At 51.5% G+C, this 20277-nt stretch overlaps 1 protein-coding gene across 4 annotated transcripts in view; it reads left to right on the forward strand.

Annotated features, from left to right (window-relative positions):
• The window catches only part of SMG7 (SMG7 nonsense mediated mRNA decay factor), a 582851-nt gene that overhangs the window by 382591 nt on the left and 179983 nt on the right, over positions 1-20277 (forward strand). For all 4 annotated transcript variants that reach the window (XM_086955704.1, XM_086955713.1, XM_086955721.1 and 1 more), the window contains exon 14: positions 11958-12396. In XM_086955704.1, coding sequence (XP_086811830.1) covers positions 11958-12396 — 439 coding nt within the window. The remainder of the gene's footprint in view (positions 1-11957; positions 12397-20277) is intronic.

Raw genomic sequence — 20277 nt, forward strand, 5'->3', positions numbered from 1 at the left:
GTTGACCCGGCGGGTTGCAGGGGTTGTTCTTGTCCGGGGAACAGGGGTAGCAGGGGTCCGCGACCCGCCATGCGGGGAGGGGTCGGGCATGCCACGAGGCCTGTCCAACATGCGTCCCCCCCAGCTGAAGGCAGGGAGAATCACCCATCCTCTTGGGTAATCTCCTCGCCGAGGCGGAAGAAGCGGGACAGGCAGTCTGCGTTGGTGTGATCTTGGCCTGGGCGATGCTCCACAGTGAAGTCCATCCCCTGCAGGGAGATGGCCCAACGTGACCGCTTCGGATTCTCTCCCCGCATCTGCATCAGCCATTGCAGAGGTCGGTGGTCTGTTTGCACCCGGAAGTGGGTACCGAAGAGATAGGGCCGGAGCTTCTTGAGGGCCCACACCACGGCGAAGGCCTCTCGCTCTATGGTGCTCCAGCGCTGTTCTCGGGCCAGCAGGCGTCGGCTGATGAAGGCCACTGGCTGATCAACTCCCACGGTGTTGAGTTGGGAGAGGACGGCCCCAACGCCATGATCGGAGGCATCCGTCTGTACTATGAATTCCCGGCTGTAGTCGGGGGCTTGGAGCACGGGGGCGGTGCGCATGGCGGACTTGAGTTTCTCAAAGGCCGCCTGACATTCGGGAGTCCAGTGGACTTTCTGGGGGTTCTTTTTTGACGTGAGTTCTGTGAGGGCCCCACAATGCTGCCATAGTCTTTTACGAAGCGCCGGTAGTACCCGGTGAGCCCCAGGAAGGCTCGGACCTCTGTTTGGGTGACCGGGGGCTCCCACGCCTGAATGGCGGCGATCTTGAGTTGGAGGGGGGCCACCAGGCCACTTCCCACCTGGTGCCCCAGGTAGGTCACGGACCCTTGGCCGATCTGGCACTTGCTGGCCTTGATTGTTAGCCCGGGCTGCCGGAGGGCGTTCAAGACCTCCCGGAGGTGGTGGAGGTGTTCTGCCCAGTGGCGGCTGTACACGGCAATATCGTCCAGATAGGCGGCGCTGAATTCCTCCAGACCCGCCAAGACTTTGTTCACGAGTCTCTGGAAGGTGGCGGGTGCGTTTTTCATTCCGAAGGGCATCACCTTGAAGTGGTAGTGGCCATCCGGGGTGGAGAAGGCGGATCGCTCCTGGGCACCGGGAGTGAGGCCGATCTGCCAATAGCCCGCTGTCAAATCAAAGATGCTCAGGTAGCGGGCGGCCCCCATGCGGTCGATTAGCTCATCTGCCCGGGGAATGGGGTGAGCGTCGGTCCTGGTGACGGCGTTCAGACCCCGATAGTCTACACAAAACCTGAGCTCGGGGGCGACGCCCGGGGCGGCGGCCTTGGGGACCAGTACGACCGGGCTGGCCCAGGGGCTGTCGGAAGGCTCGATCACTCCTAGAGCCAGCATCTTGGAGACTTCCGACTGGATGCAGGCGCGTACTCGATCAGGTACCCTGTACGCCCTGTGTCGGATAGGGGGGCTATCCCCGGTGTCAACATCGTGGAGGCACCAGGGGGTGACCCCCGGGATGAGGGAGAATAGGTCGGCAAATTGTAGTAGCAGGTCTTGGCAGTCTTGACGTTGCGCTGGGGACAGGGCATTGGAGAGGTCGACTCCTTCCACGGAGCCGTCTTTCTCGAGGGTTTTCAGGAGATCAGGGAGGGGCTCGGAGTCCTCTTCAGCCCCACTGTCGGTAGCCATCAGGAGGCTAAGTTCAGAGCGTACAAAGTGGGGCTTAAGTCGGTTGGCGTGGAGGACACGTAGAGGGTTCCGGGGTGACTCCAGGTCTACCAGGTAGGTGACGGGGCCCTTGCGCTTCACCACTTTGAAGGGTCCCGTCCATTTGTCCTGGAGGGCGCAAGGTTCAACCGGGGACATCACCCAGACCTGTTGTCCCGGCTCGAACTCGATGGACGAGGCATTCTGATCATACCAGCGCTTCATGTCCTCTTGGCTGGCTTCGAGGTTGGCCTTGGCAAGCTCCCTGAACCGCCGGGTCTGGTTCCGGAGGGCCAAGAGGTACTTGTACACATCAGGGGGAGTCTTCTGAGGGGCCACCTCCCACCCTTCTTTGACCAGGCTGAGGGGGCCCCGGACGGGGTGCCCATACAAGAGTTCGAACGGACTGAAGCCCAGGGATTTCTTGGGGACCTCCCTGTAAGCGAACAGGAGGCACTGGAGCAGCACGTCCCATTGGCGACGTAGGGGCTCTTCCAGGCCCATGATCATCCCCTTGAGGGTGCGGTTGAATCGTTCTACTAGTCCGTTCCCTTGTGGGTGATAGGGGGTCGTGAATTTGTAGGTGACCCCGCACTGTTGCCATAGGGACTTCATGTATCTGGAGATGAAGTTCGTGCCCCTGTCACTGACTACTTCTCGGGGGAAGCCCACCCGCGAGAAGATCCCCATCAAGGCTCGGCCCACCACGGGCGCTGTCACGGTCCGGAGAGGTATGGCTTCGGGATAGCGGGTGGCATGGTCCACCAGGACAAGTATGAACCGTTGACCCTGCGCTGTCCGGGGCTCCAGGGGCCCAACAATGTCGATTCCCACCCGCTCAAAGGGAGTGGTGACGATGGGAAAGGGTTGCAGGGGGACTTTAAGTTTTCGGCCGCTCTTCCCACTGGCCTGGCAGGTGGGGCAGGCCCGGCAGTGGTTCGTTACATTGTTCCGCATCTTCGGCCAGTAGAAGTGGGTCACCAGGCGGCTGTATGTCTTGTCCTGCCCCAGGTGCCCAGCAAGAGGCACATCGTGGGCCAGGTTCAAGAGGAAGTCTCTGAATCGGAGGGGGACCACCAGCACCCGGCTGGCTCCCAGCTCGGCAATCTTTTGCTCACTGTAGAGCAGCCCGTTGTCCCAGTAGATCCAGTGGGCCCCCGAGGCATCCCCTGCGCTCTGGGCTATGGCTTGTTGTTGGAGGCCCTCGAGGGAGGGACACGCTCTTTGTTCCTGGCGGAACTGCTCCTGAGTGGGGCCACCCTCTTGGCGCCACTGGGCCAGCTCCGGGAGGTCTTGGAGTTGGTCCGGTTCTTCGTTGCTGAGCCCCGGAGGACCAGGCTCAGGGGTGGTTTTTTCTGCGACGATCGGCGGAGGAGGTTCAGGCCACTCCTGTTCCTCTGGGCTGGAGATGGCGCGGGCGGCCATGGATCGGGTCGTTACACAGACCCATTCAGGGAGACCAAGCATCCCCAGGTGCTCTCTCCGCTCGACGGCTGACCAGGGGGAGCTCTCGAGGTCATTCCCCAGAAGGCAGTCCACCGGGGCATTGTCGCGGACAGTCACTTTTAGCATGCCGGACACCCCCCCACACTCGAAGGGGACGTGGGCCATCTGGCACAGGCTTCCGGAGTTGTCTGCCGACCGTACTGGACAAAGTACATTGGGTAGGATTTGGTCGGGGGTCACCAGATGGCAGCGGACTGCGGTCACACTGGCCCCTGTGTCACGGAGGGCTTCAGCCCGGCGTCCATTGATGGTGACCCACTGGCTGTATTTCTGCGTGTTGGCGGGGATGGGCGCCCGCGGGACCATGTCCCTCTCCCCTAGACAGACCAGGGACATGGCGGCTGGTTCCCACTCGGGCTGGTATTGCTCGCACTCTTCGGCTTCTTCGTGGCCCGGCTCTTCTCCCAGGGCGACGGCGGTGATCTGGCGGTTCATGGGGCTCTGATTTTTCGGGCAGTTGGGATCATTGGCGTAGTGGCTGGGTCGCTGGCATTTGTGGCAGGTAACGTTGGAGCGGAACCCTGGTCGCGTTGAAGGGCTTCCTCTTCCGGCCGGGGGGTTGCTAGTGGGGGGCACCGTGACGGTGTCCCGGCCCCGACCCTGGCCTCCTCCTCCCCCCCCCATAGGCGGTGGGGCCCTTGGGAGGCTGTTCTGTTCGCTGGGCCAGCTCCGAGGGACCCGTGTGCTCTCCCATCGGTCTGCTTCGATGGCGAGTTTCCGAGGTTCGGTCAGCTTACTATCGAGGAGGTGCTGCCTCAGTTCTACGAAACAATTATTGGAGAGGTGCTCCCACACAATAAGGTTGAATAGTTGCTCGTAGGTGGTGACCTGGCTGCCCTTGATCCATCCCTCGAAGGCTCGGCTAAAAAAGTTTACGTACTCCACCCAGGTGGTACCAGGGATTCTCTTACAGTCTCGAAATCGCTGCCGGTACATCTCGGGCGTGAGCCCATAGCGAGTGAGGAGGGCGGCCTTCATGTGGTCGTAGGATGTCATCTCGTGGTTGGGGAGTTGCAGCAGGGCATCTCTTCCTTCGTTGACGACTTTTCCCCATAACCCGGCTCCCCAGTCGCTCCGCGGAATTCGGTGGGAGATCATGGCTACCTCGTAGGCCTTAAACCATTGCTGGATATCATCGTTCCGGTAGTATTCCCGGACGACGTCCTTGGGGATGTGGACTTTGGGGTCCGTAGGGGAAGTGGGACTCTGGTTCCCGGGGACGCCGAGGTCTTTGTTTTGCCGTCGAATTTCTAGTTCTTTTAAACTGCGCTCATGCTCGTATGCTAGTCTCTTTTCTTCCAGCTCCCTCTGGCTCTTTTTCTCTTCTCGTTCTTCCCTGAGCCGTAAGTGTTCGAGGGTTATCTTTTGTTCTGCCAGTTTGAGTTCTCCGTCTAAGCGGAGTCGAGCCAGCTCCAACTCATGGAGCCGTCTTTTCTCCCGTTCTCGGGCCTCTTCGGACGAGAGGCCCGCTCTTCTTTCTTCCACGGGGGTGGTACTTGTTTCTGCGGTCTCGAGGCTTTGATTTTGGGATGGGGATGTTTCCGTCTCCACCCAAGATTCCAAGGCGTGCTTGAGGTCATCCTTCGTGCTCAGTCCCGTGGTAGCAATGCCCAAATCTATGCAGAATTGCTTTAGTTCTTTGTGGCTGTATTCTTCCAGCCGTTCCATCTGAAATTTTTCGGTTGTTCCACTCTCTTTTGTCGTCATGGCTGCTGTGTGTCGTGGGGTGAGTTACTCTCTGTACGATTATGCGTCGGTTCGGATCGCGCCGCTGGCCACCAATGTTAGACGGGGACCCGGAGGGTCGGCCGATCAAAGGGGGAGAGGCCTCCTGGCGAGGGCCCTCTCCGGTAATCGTACGGACGAGTAACACTCCCCCATCCCCCCCACAGATGGACACCACACCAAGATAGGTTACGTATACTTTTATAGGTATTCTTAAGCAGGTTAACTTGACGATACAGTGGGGACCAGGATTCGAGGATCCCATCAATTCTAGTCTCTTTGGGGAAAGGGGTAGCGGGACAGTCTGAGTACCGGTCCGGTACGGGGGTAGCAGGGGTGGAGCTCACAATCCTCGAGCTGGAGGGTTCGCAAGGAGGGACCGCGGCAGCGCCAGCAGGCCTTCAAGATGGTTCACGACGAGGATGGGCCGCGGCAGCGCCAGCAGGCCCTCAAGATGGTTTACGAAGAGGATGAGCGGCGGCAGCGCCAGCAGGCCTTCACGATGGTTCACGACGAGGATGGGCCGCAGCAGTGCCAGCAGGCCTTGAGGATTCGTCACAACGAGGATGAGCCGCGGCAGCGCCAGCAGGCCTTCAAGATGGTTTATGACGAGGATGAGCCGCGGCAGCGCCAGCAGGCCTTCAAAGGTGGTTCACGAAGAGGAGCCGCGGCAGCGCCAGCAGGCCTCCAAGGATGAGTTCGTCTCGGGGTCTCTCGACTCCAGGATACAACTGCCTTCCTGCTCTGGAGCTGCCCCAGTTATAGGTCTGGCGCCCTTTGATGTCCGGACCCTCGCACTTGGAGGTCGGGAGGTCCGGGATGAGGGAGTCCAGACACCCAGCAGGGGGGTGGAGCCAGCGCCCAGGGAGGCCGAGGGTGATCGAAACCGGGCGGAGGGGAGCCATCGACATACCTTCGCCCATTGACTTGCCAAGTGGTCTCTCTACCCCCTGGGTGGATGGTGGTGCCTCAATGTCGGGGCCTGGCTGGGCCCGAGGCCGAGGTCGACCCAAGGCCACGAGGCCTGGTCGTGGAGTGTCCAAAATGGCGGCTGGGCCGGAGACAGTGGTTCGGGAAGGGACCCGGGCCAGCCGAGACTGTTGTGTTCATGAGCCAAGGTTCCATCGGGAAAGGGCCGTGGGTTGACCCGGCGGGTTGCAGGGGTTGTTCTTGTCCGGGGAACAGGTGTAGCAGGGGTCCGCGACCCGCCATGCGGGGAGGGGTCGGGCATGCCACGAGGCCTGTCCAACACTCACCATATGGTTTCCCTGGCCTTACTAAAACTTGACCTTCTCCGGTTTCCTGTATTGTCAATATCCCTCTGCATTAGATACAGATGGCGGCTGGGAGAAAGCCTGTTACATATCTGACCCAAAACCAGTCCAATCTAGTCTGAGAGCTCTTTGTTCAGAAGCATGTTAAATGGGGCCAGGATTAGGGAAACGTGTTGGATTGTAGTAGTATGGGGACTTAAAGTTGCAGACCCTCTGCTTGGCTCCAGCTTCCTGCATTCACCACAACAGGTGTATTACTATTGAGCCTCTTTTCGGGTAGTTATTAGTCATCATTTAGACTTGGATGAGATGTGCACAGCAGTGTAGGGCAGAAGACATGGGACCAGGAGGTGAAACTCTGCTTAGTTACCAATCTGTCAAGACTGATCCCAAGTCTAAGAAACCTGCAAAGTTGCCTTTGTTTTGTGATCTTTGGAGCCATCCAGAGCTTACCTACCCGTATGTTGAACTGCACTGCAACTAAGAGGCTCAGCAAGCTTCAACCCCCAAAATAGCACAAGGCGCAGCTGACTGGAACATCTGTAAGGATCACATCTCTGTGGCCTGATGTCACCCAGAGGTCTTCATAGTGTACCTGGAAAGGAGGAAGAACTTTGCCTGGGGCATGTAGCTGTATTGCTGCTCTTGCGAGGCAGGCCCTCTACCATCCTTAATACAACATTTAGATATTGTGTATCCTTTTCTTTATCCCCTTACTATGGTCCAGCAGGATCAGCAGGCATTCAATACCCATGCTCCCATAAGAGCTGGTTGTGCTCTGTTGAAGATGTTGCCTCTATTCCTTACCTATTTTAACCATCCGTCTTGCCTCTGCAGTTACCAAGATATTGAAAGTTAAGTCTGTCAAATCTAACCCTAAGTACAACTGTTTCAATTGGGAACTGGTGTTACCAGTACCTACACTGAGTTCCCCGGAGCACAGCGACTGAATTTCAGATACATGTTCCAATACCTAAAAGGAACACAATGGATCCGTAGAAGGAGCTGGTCTTCTATTTTCATCTGTCTCATCAAAAATATGAACACTTTGGTTTCTAACCAGTCCATGGAGCAAATGTTTCTCAGCCACTGGAACCAAGCTGCACCCACCTGATGAGCCCTAATAAGATTAAAACCAGTGTTAGGTTGTTTGTGTTCCAGTTGAGGGAGGTTCTGGCCTGGCAGTTCAAGCTGGATTGTTCCTTTTGGAGCAGGGTCAAGAACCTATTTGCTTATGACTGGGTCCAAACTGAGTTGGCATGGTGGATAAAAGAATTATGGGTTGGAATGCTACCCCGAGCGATTTCAATCAGACTTTTTGCAAGCATTCCTTTCATCACTGTTTGTGTTTTTGATGTACATTTAACAGAGCCTGTCCCTTTACCTGATACCTGACATCAGTCACTATAGCCAGGGTAACTTTAATTCAACCAGATTTTCAAGAAAACCTTCATTGGTTAGTAGCGGTCCTTGTATGGGCGTTGGGTTTTTGGATACCTTTTTTGGCAGTGACGCTTTTTATTTTTTGGCCTAAAGTGTAGGGAACTCAGATCTTCAGGCTGTTGAATTGTCCTCTTCCCCATGGTTGACTCTGGACCACAGTGGGACCTATTTCCCACATCCGCATCCCTTGCCCAATTTTATTGCACCTGGCAAGATGAAAAACTTATAAAAAGTACGGATCTGACTGTCAATGTCAATCAAGCCCTTTTTGATACCATTGGATATAGGTCCATTGAGCGAAATCTAGCACTTGCAAGCAATAGACATGTTAGCGGATTGTCTCACAGCCACCGATTTGCATTTGTTTACTGTAGGAAACTGGCTCTGTGCACTCTATACCTCATTTTGGTATAGTATATACAGAGTCCAGTGGAACCCCAAAGGTAGGCAGAGGTAAAAGTAGATAGCACCATTGTAGGAAGCTGGCTCTGTATATACTGTTCCAAATGAGTTATAGTGTGCACAGAGTCCAGTGGAACCCCAATGGTAGGCAGAGGTAAAACTAGGTAGCACCTTACACTCTGTTTGTGGTAGTGTGGGCGAGCAGGAAGACTTTATCAAATGGGTAGTGTTAAGCATTTGTTGTACACACTCAATCAGCAAATTAGGTCACACACACAAAGACTGAACTCTGATCAATTTTGTTTGTATAAAAATATTGTTGAGTTATTTTACTTCTAGAACCAAGCCAAACCTGGCACAGTTTAGTGGAATAAATGCTTTGCAAAATATTCAAAATATTATGCAGTGTTTACAAGTGAATGCAAGTTGAAATGTAGTTGTTTAAAATACAGGTAAATGCAAAAACAACAATTGATGGACGGAATGTTGCACAATGGCAGAACATTCACCCCCAGTCACAGATCTGGGTTTAATCCATCTTTATTTTGCTCACCAGACCACCCCAGTTCAGCAAATCAGTCTTGACCCTGTGCCTCATGGGAACAGTCCTGCCTGAACTGCCAAGTCATCTGCCCAGACGTGGGGTCCCTTGCTCACTATGCTACTGGAGTCAAGCTATCCTGGCTGAAGACGGCTGATAGCCACAAACCGGTCCTAGGATGCTTGATTCCGGTCCAAGGAAGACGTGGCTTGGCAGTTCGGGCTGGACTGTTCCCATGAGGCACAGGGTCAAGACTGATTTGCATATAGCCATGTCTGAACTGGGATGGCTTGGTGAGCAAAATAACGATGGATTAAACCCAGATCTGTGACTGGGGTGAATGTTTAGCCATTGTGCAACATTCCGTCCATCATCCTAAGGTATTGAAATACTGTATTGATTACTTTTTAGATTACTTTTTAGATTACTTTTTAAGTTACGTTTTAAGTTACGTTTTAAGTTACGTTTTCTACTCCGTGTTATATACCTAGATATCACACTGGGACATTTCCTAGAGAAAGCCTAAGCAAAATCAGTTTTGCTCAATTGTAATTTTTCAGATTTCTATATAAATCAACTCCACTCTTTGAATATTTTCCAGAGAAAAACAGTCAATGTATTCCTGTGGAGAGAAATAAACTTATCGGTTAACAGGTAAGTACTCGGTCTTTTGGGTTGAGTTTCTGGCGTTCGAATAAGTGTTCCCCGCAGGGTCAAGGATGCACTCTAAAAACACATTCCGCGGCACTAGGGCGGCCGGGTGCAGTGTGTTGAGGTCCAGTGCTATCCAATGGGGGATAGGGGGCCTCCCGTTGGTGACTGCTCACGAGCAGGCCACAAGGTTGTGGGAGCAAAGCTCCTAGGTTTTAGCTCGGAGCAAAGGGGATCCAGTTTAGCACAAAAGGTGCACCCATAGCAGCACAGGAGCGGCCACCTGCAGGGTGCTGTTTTGGCATGGGGTGCCCTGTTATCAATGGGGAATCTCAGTTTTGGTTTTTAGCTGCAGGCTCAGCCCAGGAAGACTTCAGGGAGGAACCAACAGCTGGGCAGGTAATTTGGGGGCTCGGGGATGTAGGTGCAGCTTAGTTTTTTTTTTCATCTAGGACACGGGGCGGATGGATACAGGGGTGTCTTTTGATGTTGGATTTCACCTTTCCGGGCCACTTGCGATTGGGAAGGGGGGGGAGGGGAGATCTCCGTGCAGAGGCTGCATGCGATGTCAGGGAGTCCTGGAGGGGTCAACCCATGGTGGACTTTGACTCTGGAGTGCTGGGGGAACTCGCTGGGACTGGTGGGCCACTTTAACTCAGGCAGTAGGCGACGGGGGCAGTGGTGGTTCCAGGCGTCTGGTTTCTTTGTCCTCAGCAGGCTCTGAGTCTGTCTTGGGAGTTTTATTTGAATAGAGCTGCTGTTCCCATGAGAGCTGGTCTTTGTGGAAGGCAGTCAGTCCTCCCAGGGTTCTGGAGGTTGCTGGCCGCAGGACAAGGTGACTTTTGGCACAGGATCTCTGGAAACTGCAGACGGGTCAGTAGGGCTGGGGCCAAGTCAGTTCTCTGCAGTCTCCTCTGCTGGGTGTCTTCTTTCATCCTTCTTCGTAGGTTGCTGGTATCTGCCTTCTTGGTTTAGGGCTGCACCCTAAATACTGTATTTAGGGGACATTTTAGGGGTCTCGAGGTTAGTAGCTGATGGGCTACTGACCTTTGGGTGACTACACCCTTTGTGTGCTCACCCTGCGTGGGTGAGTGGGCACAATCCCTAACCCTGATTGGAGAGTGCCTGCCATCTGCAAGACGGTGGGCACCGAAGAGTGGGCTTCCCCTCGCCTCCCCACCCGAGGGGTGGCAGAGGTGGGCACACCTAGGCTGTGCTAATTATTCCCGCCTGTCTTCCTGCGGAAAAGGAGGGTAGACAGGAAGGGGGCCTGCTCCTGATAGCAGGAGAGGCTGGGAGTAGCATTACAAAGGCAGCAGGGCCTTTGCAGCTCCCCTGACACAGATGGATCTTCCTGGGCTGGGGAGGTGTGACCACATCCGCCCAGGGAAGACTTTGTTTCTGGGCTCAGTTAGCGAAGGCTCCCACCCCAGTGGTTTAGAAACCTGTCTCGTGGTGGCAGAGGTATGTGTACCAGTCCGGGAACCCACTAGAGGCTGGCTGTTTTTCAGGGGGCATCTCGAAGATGCTCTCTGAGTGCATTTTTCATTAAATCCCACACTGGCATCAGTGTGGGTTTAATGTGTGGAGAAGTTTGATACCAAACTTCCCAGTTTTCAGCAAAGCCATTATGGTGCTGTGGAGTTCGTAATGACAAACTTCCAGCACCTTACTCTTAATGACATTACTGCACTTAGTCTAAGAATTGGCCTAGACACTGTAGGGATACAGGACCTTTACCCTCACCACAGGTATAGTGCACCCATCTACAGGGGTGGCCGACCTATGCCAGGGCAGTAGGTTGTAGGCATGGCACTCAGGGATGTGTGCCATGTCGACTCTTCACTTTGTTCTGCACCAAAACCCACAGCCTGCAGAGGTGTGTGTGTCATACAGGGCCTCTAAGGGTGGCACAATAAGTGCTGCATCCCTTACATGCCTTCTCTTGCCACAGAACCTGTTACCTATGGTACCATTTACAAGGGGCTGACCTCTGACCAGACAGTGGCAATTGGGTTTTGTTTTCAATGCAGTTTTAGGGAAAGCACATAGGCCCTGGGTATACTCAGTCAAAGTACATCAGCAGCCAAGCAAAAAGAGGGCACTTTATTACAATGAAGTAGCTAGAAGCATACTGAACAAGTTCTTGGAACTACTATCTTTCCCACCCGAGCTGAAAATCTACTGTTAGACCTCAACTCACAAACAACCTCGACCTATCCAACCCAGAAAACAGGTAACATCTAATGACCCATTCCCAGGTAAAATTTTCAGAAGAACAGTTTTTGCTCAACTCCCCTAATTTTACTGAGGAGTGAGTATACCTCTGTAAACGAACAGCACATCTTCTCTTTAAGCAAAATTAGGCACTTGGGTGCACAGAGCTATAGCTAGTACATGAGACATTTTGATGCCAGAGCCTTGGAATCCCAGCATTCATGGCAGATCGACGCTTAGCTGTCCATTGTTGGTCTGCAGCTAATAGTGTTCTTTTGACATGGATGCTTTTTATTGAGTGTAAATATTTGTTATTGAGATGTTGAACTATTTTGTGTGTTTTAATTCCAAATGACTATGATATAAACTATGTGTAGGTAAATTTACCATTGTAGTTTGACAAAATGATTTGTTTTGATGAAGCGCCAATTGTGTGCTTATAGGCAGTTAGTTCCCATGCACTTTTCTGAGGCTTCCACTAACCTTTTCTATATGTTCCTTTCTTTAGGTTAATTCAGTGTCAGAACAACGGAGGAAAGCTATTTTTTGGTACGGATATCCCTGAATTAAACATGGATGAGCCGAATGACTTGAAAGACACAATTGTCCTTCGTGAAACTTCCCCCCTTGAGTCTTTTTCCATTGATGGCAGCGCAGGACTTAAATCTGTGCTATCCACAGGTCGACCCCAGGGTACCAGCTGTGAAATGTCAGAGAAGCCCATGGTCACCTTTAAGGAGAACATTAAACCTAGGGAGGTGAATCGTGAGCCAGCGCGTAATTTTCCCTCACGGGAGTTGTGCAAAAATGGCAGGGACTTTGGAAAAGGACTGAATGGGCCCAACAACAAGAATGATGTCAAGAAAGACAACAAGCGGAAGAACGATATGAAAAGGAATGGCCTTGATAAAGTCCCAGATTCAGGAAAGCAAAGTATTGCTGTGCAGGTAAACCATAGTACATTTATATCTTCTACAAATTTTCTTGTTATAATTTTCTATGCACCATCTCTCCTTGCTCAGGTTCTCCCGAAACCTCCACCAGAAGCTGATTTTTGCAGTATTGTAGTTTGAAGCACAGGATAATGACAGTAGCTCACTGTTGCTTTTTGGCAAGGCTCAGATGTGCTGATGAACACTTCTAACATTCCTTAACATTTGTATTCCGCCCAAGTTCAAGAGGGGATCCTGAACATTTCAACAATTGCTCCCATGCATCAACATTTGGCCAAGGTCATACCTTGTGACAGCCTTGTCAGACTCAAGAAGTGATGGTAGGGATCCACAAATAGGCAAAAACAACAGGTGATGGACAGAATGCAGAACAATGTCATATATTCGCCCTAGTACAGAGATCTGGGCCTAAATCCATCGTTTTGTTGCTCCGCATGCCATTCCAGTTTGAACCCAGCCATATGCAAATCAGTCTTGACCCTGTGCCCAATGGTAACAGTCCAGCCCGAACTGCCAACCAGGTCCTCCCTGGACTGGAAACAAGCATCCTAGGACCGGTTTCGGGCTTTCAGCTTATCAGCCAGAATAGCTTAATTCCAGTGGCATGGAGAGCACGGGGCTCAAGTCTGAGAATACCCGTCCCACTAGGGGTGACAAATGCAAAAACAAGCATTTGCAATGCAATAGGTCTCGCATAGGAAAGTTTGAGCTATTGGTATTGTAAATGACACATTTTTTGTGTTATAACTTTCGCAAATGTGACACCTATAGCATTTGTAATGCAATATGTGTTTTAATTACTTGACTCACATATATTGATATTACAAATAACAATGGCTTTTAATTTTTTTCAATAATTAATACTTAAATAAAAGTTATTGTAATTTATAATGGCAATAGATTAAAGTTTTGTAAATAACTTTTGTGAAGATTATGTTCATGTATTTTATTGTGACGAAAATCCAAGAACAGAAGTGAAATATTAACATCTTTTTGTTACATTTGTAATAATGCTTGAAACATTGAGAGAACATATTTGAACCAGGTGTTGTTGAATGGTTGCACAGATTGATGCTGTGGTGGCGCTGAGTGATGTTGTGATGGCGAACGAGTGATGCTGTGGCGTTCAGTGATGATGTGGTAGCACATAGTGATGTTGTGGTGCCCCTGAGTGATGCTGTGGTGATGCGGAGTGATGCTGTATGCTATGCTATGTTTTGTTTTGCTATCCTAGGTTTTGTTGTGCTATGTTTTACTATCCTATGCTTTGATTGTTATGCTATGCTATCCTAGGTTTTGTTATGCTATGTTTTGTTTTGCTATGCTATGTTTTGTTATGCTATGCTATGTTGTGTTGTGTTTGGTATGCTATGTTTTGCTATGCTATTATATGCTTTCTTTTGCTATGCTATGTTTTGTTATGCTATGTGTTATGTTATGCTATGTTTTGTTTTGCTATGCTATGTTTTGTTTTGCTATCCTATGCTTTGTTTTGCTATCCTATGCTTTGTTTTGCTATCCTATGCTTTGTTTTGCTATCCTATGCTTTGTTTTGCTATCCTATGCTTTGTTTTGCTATCCTATGCTTTGTTTTGTTGTGTTTTGTTATGCTATGCTATTTTTTATTTTGCTATGCTTTGTTTTGCTATGCTTTGTTTTGCTATGCTTTGTTTTGCTATGCTATATTTTGCTATGCTATGTTTTGCTATGCTATGTTTTGCTATGCTATGTTTTGCTATGCTATGTTTTGCTATGCTATGTTTTGCTATGCTTTGTTTTGCTATGCTTTGTTTTGCTATGCTTTGTTTTGCTATGCTTTGTTTTGCTATGCTTTGTTTTGATATGCTTTGTTTTGCTATGCTTTGTTTTGCTATGCTTTGTTTTGCTATGCTTTGTTGTGAGGGGTGTGAGGGTGAGGGGTGTGAGGGTGAGCATGGGGGGTGTGAGGGTGGGGGGTGTGAGTGAGCATGGGGGGTGAGGGTGGAAGGTGTGAGGGTGAGCATGGGGTGGTTGAGGGTGGGGATGTGAGGGTGAGCATGGGGGGTGTGAGGGTGGGGGGGTGTGAGGGTGAGCATGGGGGGTGTGAGTGTGGGGGTGTGTGAGGGTGAGCATGGGGGGTGAGGGTGGGGGGTGTGAGGGTGGGGGTTGTGAGGGGGTGTGAGGGTGGGGGGTGATTGTGGGGGGCTGAGGGTGGGGAGGTGAGGGTGGTGGGTGTCTGGGGGAGGGTGGGGGGCTGTGAGGGTGAGGGTGGGGGGTGTGAGGGGGAGGGTGGGGGGTGTGAGGGTGGGGGGGTGTGAGGGTGAGTGATCTTGTGTGAGGGTGGGATGGTGTGTGGGGGTGAGGGGGGTGATGGTCAGGGTGAGGGGAACGAGGGTCATGGTAAGGGGGGGTGAGGATCAGGGTGAGAGGGGGTGAGGGTGTGTGATCGGGTGGGGGTGTGTGATTGGGTGGGGGGTGTGAGGGTGAGGGGGTGTGAGGGTGAGGGTGAGGGGGTGGGGGTGTGAGGGTGAGGGTGAAGGGGTGGGGGTGTGAGGGTGAAGGGGTGGGGGTGTGAGGGTGAAGGGGTGGGGGTGTGAGGGGGTGGGGGTGTGAGGGTGAGTGTGAGGGGGGTGAGGGTGAGTGAAGGTGAGGGTGAGGGTGTGTGAGGATCAGGGTGAGGGGGGGTGAGGATCAGGGTGAGAGGGGGTGAGGGGGTGTGAGGGTGAGGGGGTGTGTGATCTTGTGTGAGGGTGAGGGGGTGTAGATGGTGTGTGAGGGTGAGGGGGTGTAGATGGTGTGTGAGGGTGAGAGGGTGTGCGAGGGTGTGGGGGTGAAGGGGGTGAGAGGGTGTGTGAGGGGGAAGGGGGTGAGAGGGTGGGTGAGGATGTGTGTGAGGGTGAGGGGGGTTTGTGAGGGGAGGTGGGTGGGTGAGGGTGAGGTGGTGGGTGAGGGTGGGTGAGGGTGGGTGAGGGTGGGTTAGGGTGGGTGAGGGGGTTAGGGTGGGTGAGGGTTTGTGAGGGGGGTGAGGGTTTGTGAGGGGGGGTGAGGGTTTGTGAGGGTGTGTGAGGGTTTGTGAGGGTGTGTGAGGGGGTGAGGGGGGTGTGAGGGTGTGTGAGGGTGTGTGAGGGTGAGGGAGGGTGAGGATGGGGTGTGTGAGGGTGAGGGAGGGTGAGGATGGGGGTGTGTGAGGGTGAGGAGGTGAGAGGGTCCGAAGTAAATGGTGGCAGGGCAGACATAAGACAGAGAGAAGAGAATGCGTGGTGACTGCGTTTGTCAGTTTCAGAATCAGGAGGGGCAGAGTCACCACAGTCTGCGAGGGATCAACGTGTCTAAAGGCAAAGCATAGCGGATGTAGCATTGCAGCTAGCAAGTTGAGTGTTTTCAAGCTGTGTCCCTAGAGAGATGGCAACATAGCAACAGCGTTTGAGGAGCAAGGCTTCTGTAAACAAGCACGGTAGGCTTTCACTTTCGTCCAGAAAAAAAACCAAGAAAGGTGCAGAGAACGCCGATCACAACATGGCTTCCCCGCAAAATGGATGCAAAAAAAACCAAGCTCTTGGCATTGGTGTTTCTGGGGCGGGAGTGCATTCCTTTGAAGTCTGATGTCAAGACTCAGACAAATGGCATTCCTTTCAAGTCTGATGCGGGGGAGCAAATGGTGAGCGCGTGCCCGGTGCACATGCACTGACCATAATCCGCATTCCTAAGCCCTCTGGCACCATTTCCTGGAAATAAGTCTCGCTGGAGCCATGCGCAAGCGCATTGGCTCAGGCGAGACCTAACAACAGGTGATGGAATGCAGAACACTGTCATACATTCACCTCAGTACATAGATCTGGGCCTAAATCCATAGTTTTTTTGCTCACCATGCCATTCCAGTTTGAACTCATCCACATATAGGCGCCACCCCTGCGCACAAATGTTAGTTCCTTTCTTTAGGTATCGCCTAGCGATGCAGCGCCATGCGCTGCACGCCTAGGCTAGATCTATTGTTTCCGACTGCATTGCAAAGGGGGACAGGTCATGTTCACATGTACGGCAAGTCCTGGACAGGAGATGTGCATGCGTATGGTGCGAGCAGGAGTTGTAATAACGCCGTACGCGTGCACATCGACTGTCTGTGCTGAAGCTTAACAGACAGGAGATGTGCACGCGTACGGCTCGCGGCTTTATCAAAACTCCTACTTGCACCATACAAGTGCACATGTCTGTCCAGGCGCGGCGCCGAGCATGCCTTCCGCTCAACCCCACTCACCGGCTCTTGTGGGGACTCTGCGCTGTTCCCTGGCTGGTTTCCTCGATGGCGGGGGGACTCGCCTCTTCACCCGGTCACTACTGCCGCAACACGCGGGGCTCCGTCTTGCTCACAGGAGCTCCGCCTGAAATCCTGCTCCGGCAGCACCATGCAGCATTCTCGAAGGCGGGGTGGGCTCCCGCTGGACTTCCCTCAGCGGGGTGGGCTCCCGCCTCGCTTCTCCAACACACGGGGCTCCCTCAGCTCACGGAAGCCCCGGACACTTCTGGCCGCGCGCTTCATAAGCCAGGCAAGGTTGCCTGACGTCGTCGCAAGCCTTAAGCAGTTTCGCTTTGTTAATGCGCACGCACGCTCAGCTTGGGATGTCCTTAGTAGGTAAGAACTTTCTCTGTGCGTCTCTCGCCCTTCTGGGTCTTGCTCACTTTGTCTCCTGGTTAAACTTTTGCAGGGGAAACCTCGGTGTCTGATTTGTAAGGAGTCAGATTTGTAAAGCAGAAGTACTACTTCCTTAACGATTACTTTTGTCAGGTAAAAGACACAAAGCTCCTTCCTTAAACCACTAAACAAAAACCAGATTTGACTTATTGAGCATTCTCAGCTTCTGGCTGAGTCGAACTGAGCGTGCTTGGAAGCAACAATACTGCTAATCGGAGCATGAGCAGATTAACATTTTCTCTGATATGGTGTTGTTCGCTGAAGAAACCCTGTGTGAATGAGACTCTGTCGAGCGCGCGCTTTACCTCAGTTTAAATTTGTGATCTACACAGATCATACGTTTTCTAGATTTTCGTGCAGGAGTGCCAGTACCGTATTCGAAGGCATCTCACGAAACGATGTCACAGGGCCTTGGCACTGCAGGAAGTGATGTCATTAAGGACACTTCTAAGTGTTTTCTAACTATCCATGGTTCTGATTGTCCTTGTCTCACACCTATCAATGCTGCTCGGCAGTACATGTTTTTCCCCTAAAAGTGTATTATTTCCCTAAAAATTGGGGTGAGGGTCATAGACATTTCTCACCTTGTGGGTTAACAACCAGAGCTGCTGACTGTGGAACTGGTGAACAGGGTTGAAAACCCAGCTTGGGCTCAACGTCCTACGATTCTGGACAAATCACTTAATCTCCCTGTGCCATAAAACAAAAACAAGCATTTACATTGCAATAGTTCTCGCATTTACGAAAGTTTGAGCTATTGCCATTGTAAATGACAATGCCCTTTTTTGTGTTTTTAAAGCAGATACATTAAAGGCATTGTTATTTACAATGCCAATAGCTTAAACTCTTGCGAATGCAAGACTTATTGCATTTCAAAAGCGTTTAAATTATTTTAATGAATTAAATTATAAAATCACAACCGAAAGGCAGAGATGAATGACAATCACTCAGAAAAACATTCCCACATGCACATGTGAAAAAATGAGATGATAACTTAGTTGGGGGGGTGTCTTTCCCTGGTGTGCTTCAGATCACCACCTTACTGTAATCTGGGCTGATATTGCTTGCAATGTATGGAAGAGTACTTCTTACTCTGCCTCACTTGTTCTAGCCAAGACAAAAAATGCTCATCCACAGTTTAAAAGACAAGCATTTGCAATGCAATAGGCCTCGCATTTGCCACAGTTTGAGATATTAGCATTGTAATAACATTGTCTTTTATTTATCTGTTTTTAAAACCAGCACACAAATAAAAGGCATTGTCACTTACAATGCCAATAACTTAATCTCTTGCGAATGCAAGACCTCTTGCATTGCAAATGCTTGTTCTGCTTCCCTCAACGTGGATTTAGAGTTCCACTCCTGCACTTTTGTGTGTTTTTTCTCCTTTTTTTTATTAGCAAAAAGAATTTTTGTATGACTGTATCAGACTATAAATTAGCAAACTACAGTCGTCAAACTGTGCCCCAACTGCATGAAACAGATGTTGGTCGTGGACCTACTTGACATCTGTCTGTGGTGTTTAAGTTCCCAGCATGATTCTGTTCATGATTCATCTGAAGGCCATCACAGAGCACAAGGCAAATCTGTATAACACTAAGCTCAAGCGACAAGGAAGATCACACCGCAGTCTTGGGCCCAGGCGTGCTCCAATTCTCTGTCCTGAGGTAGATTGAAAGACTGCTTTTATCATAGACATAAGTCTAAACGTTATTGCTGCTCTTCCGTCACTCCCACTCCAGCAAAAAGTTGCGCAGACTGCACTTGATGGGTCTGACCCTCCTCCATGTGCAATTTAGAGCCTGTTCCTAATCTGGTTCCAATTTGCCCGATTTGTCCATGCTGTAGCTGTTTGGAATGATTCCAGGTCTCTCTGGAGCACCTTTGGGTCCCCATGGTCCCCAGTCAGGCTTCTCCTAATGGGACCTACTCTGGTCCCTGCTCGATGTCCATAAGAAGACATCGAAGGAGATAAGGGAGTTGCTGACCCCTAGACACTCGAGCGACACTCGAAAGGGTGAAGCTAAAGCCCCGAACGATATTCGTAGGAGTGAAGGAAAGTCCTCAAAGGGAGCATTGCCGCCGAAACACTCGACGAAGGCAACAGCAACCAAGGACAGTCAGCCGAGCATATCCTTCAAAAAGAACTCCCAGACGGCGAACGCCCACAAAGTCTAGGTCGTCTAAGGTTGCCCTCGAAAAGGACACCTCTGCGCCGAGAAAAGAAGGGCCAACATCTACTTCGCTGTCGGCGACCTGGAAGCGAAGCGCTCCAATTCTCAATGCTGAACATGCCGCCGAGATGGAAAGGAAGAAGAGGAGGCTCAAGGCCGAAATGGCGAGCATCCTGCAGCGGAAAAGGGACTTCGACGAAAAGATGAGCCAATACACCATCCCGCTGAAACCCGCGCTCGAAGTCAAAAGACGACAAGGATGCCAAACCTCTGAAAACGCCTGAACTGGTCGAGGAACAGGAGAAGAAAGTCTATTTTTTAAGGGCGATGAGGATCAGCAGTCCTACCGGAACTCGACATCCTCGGAGGCACAAGACTTGAAATGGTATGATATCAACTCCGAATCGCCGGAAGAAGGGGTAGACACATACCCTTCGAGGCCATCACAGCCAGACGACATAGGGATCTACAATATGATCGTCCAAAAGGTCGCACACACATATCAGGTAAAGATGGAGGAGGAAAAGCCCAAGGCATGTTTTCTCCTGGAAACTCTACTGCCTCAACAAACTAGAAGTCAGTTCCTGCCCATGCTCCCTAGTGTGCTGGACCAAGGAAGAGATGCCTTTAAAGAACTAGCGGTATGAAAAGCTGTGACTCCAAGAACGGAGACGAAGTATAAACATTCCTCTAAGGACCCCGCGTACATCCAAGTGTCAGCACCAGCTGATTCCATAATCACAGCAACCGCTAGGAAAAGGGCCAACGTACCCACTAATGCCGTACCACCTCCAGACAAGGAGAGTAGATGGATGGATCTTACAGGGAGAAAGGTGGAGAGAAATGCGGCAATCCATTGGTGCATCTCAAAGTCCAACGCCCTGATCAACAGGCACGCATACCAGCACTGGGAGGAAGTGGGGCAACTCCTAAAGCATCTACCAGACCAGTACCAACATAGAGCGGCTCAACTGGTAGAAGAGTGCAAAAGCATGGCGAACACAGGCTTGAAATTGGCCTTGGATGCTGCAG

This window comes from Lissotriton vulgaris, chromosome 1_1 (genome assembly GCF_964263255.1).
Source record: "Lissotriton vulgaris chromosome 1_1, aLisVul1.2, whole genome shotgun sequence".
Classification (NCBI taxonomy): Eukaryota; Metazoa; Chordata; class Amphibia; order Caudata; family Salamandridae; genus Lissotriton; species Lissotriton vulgaris.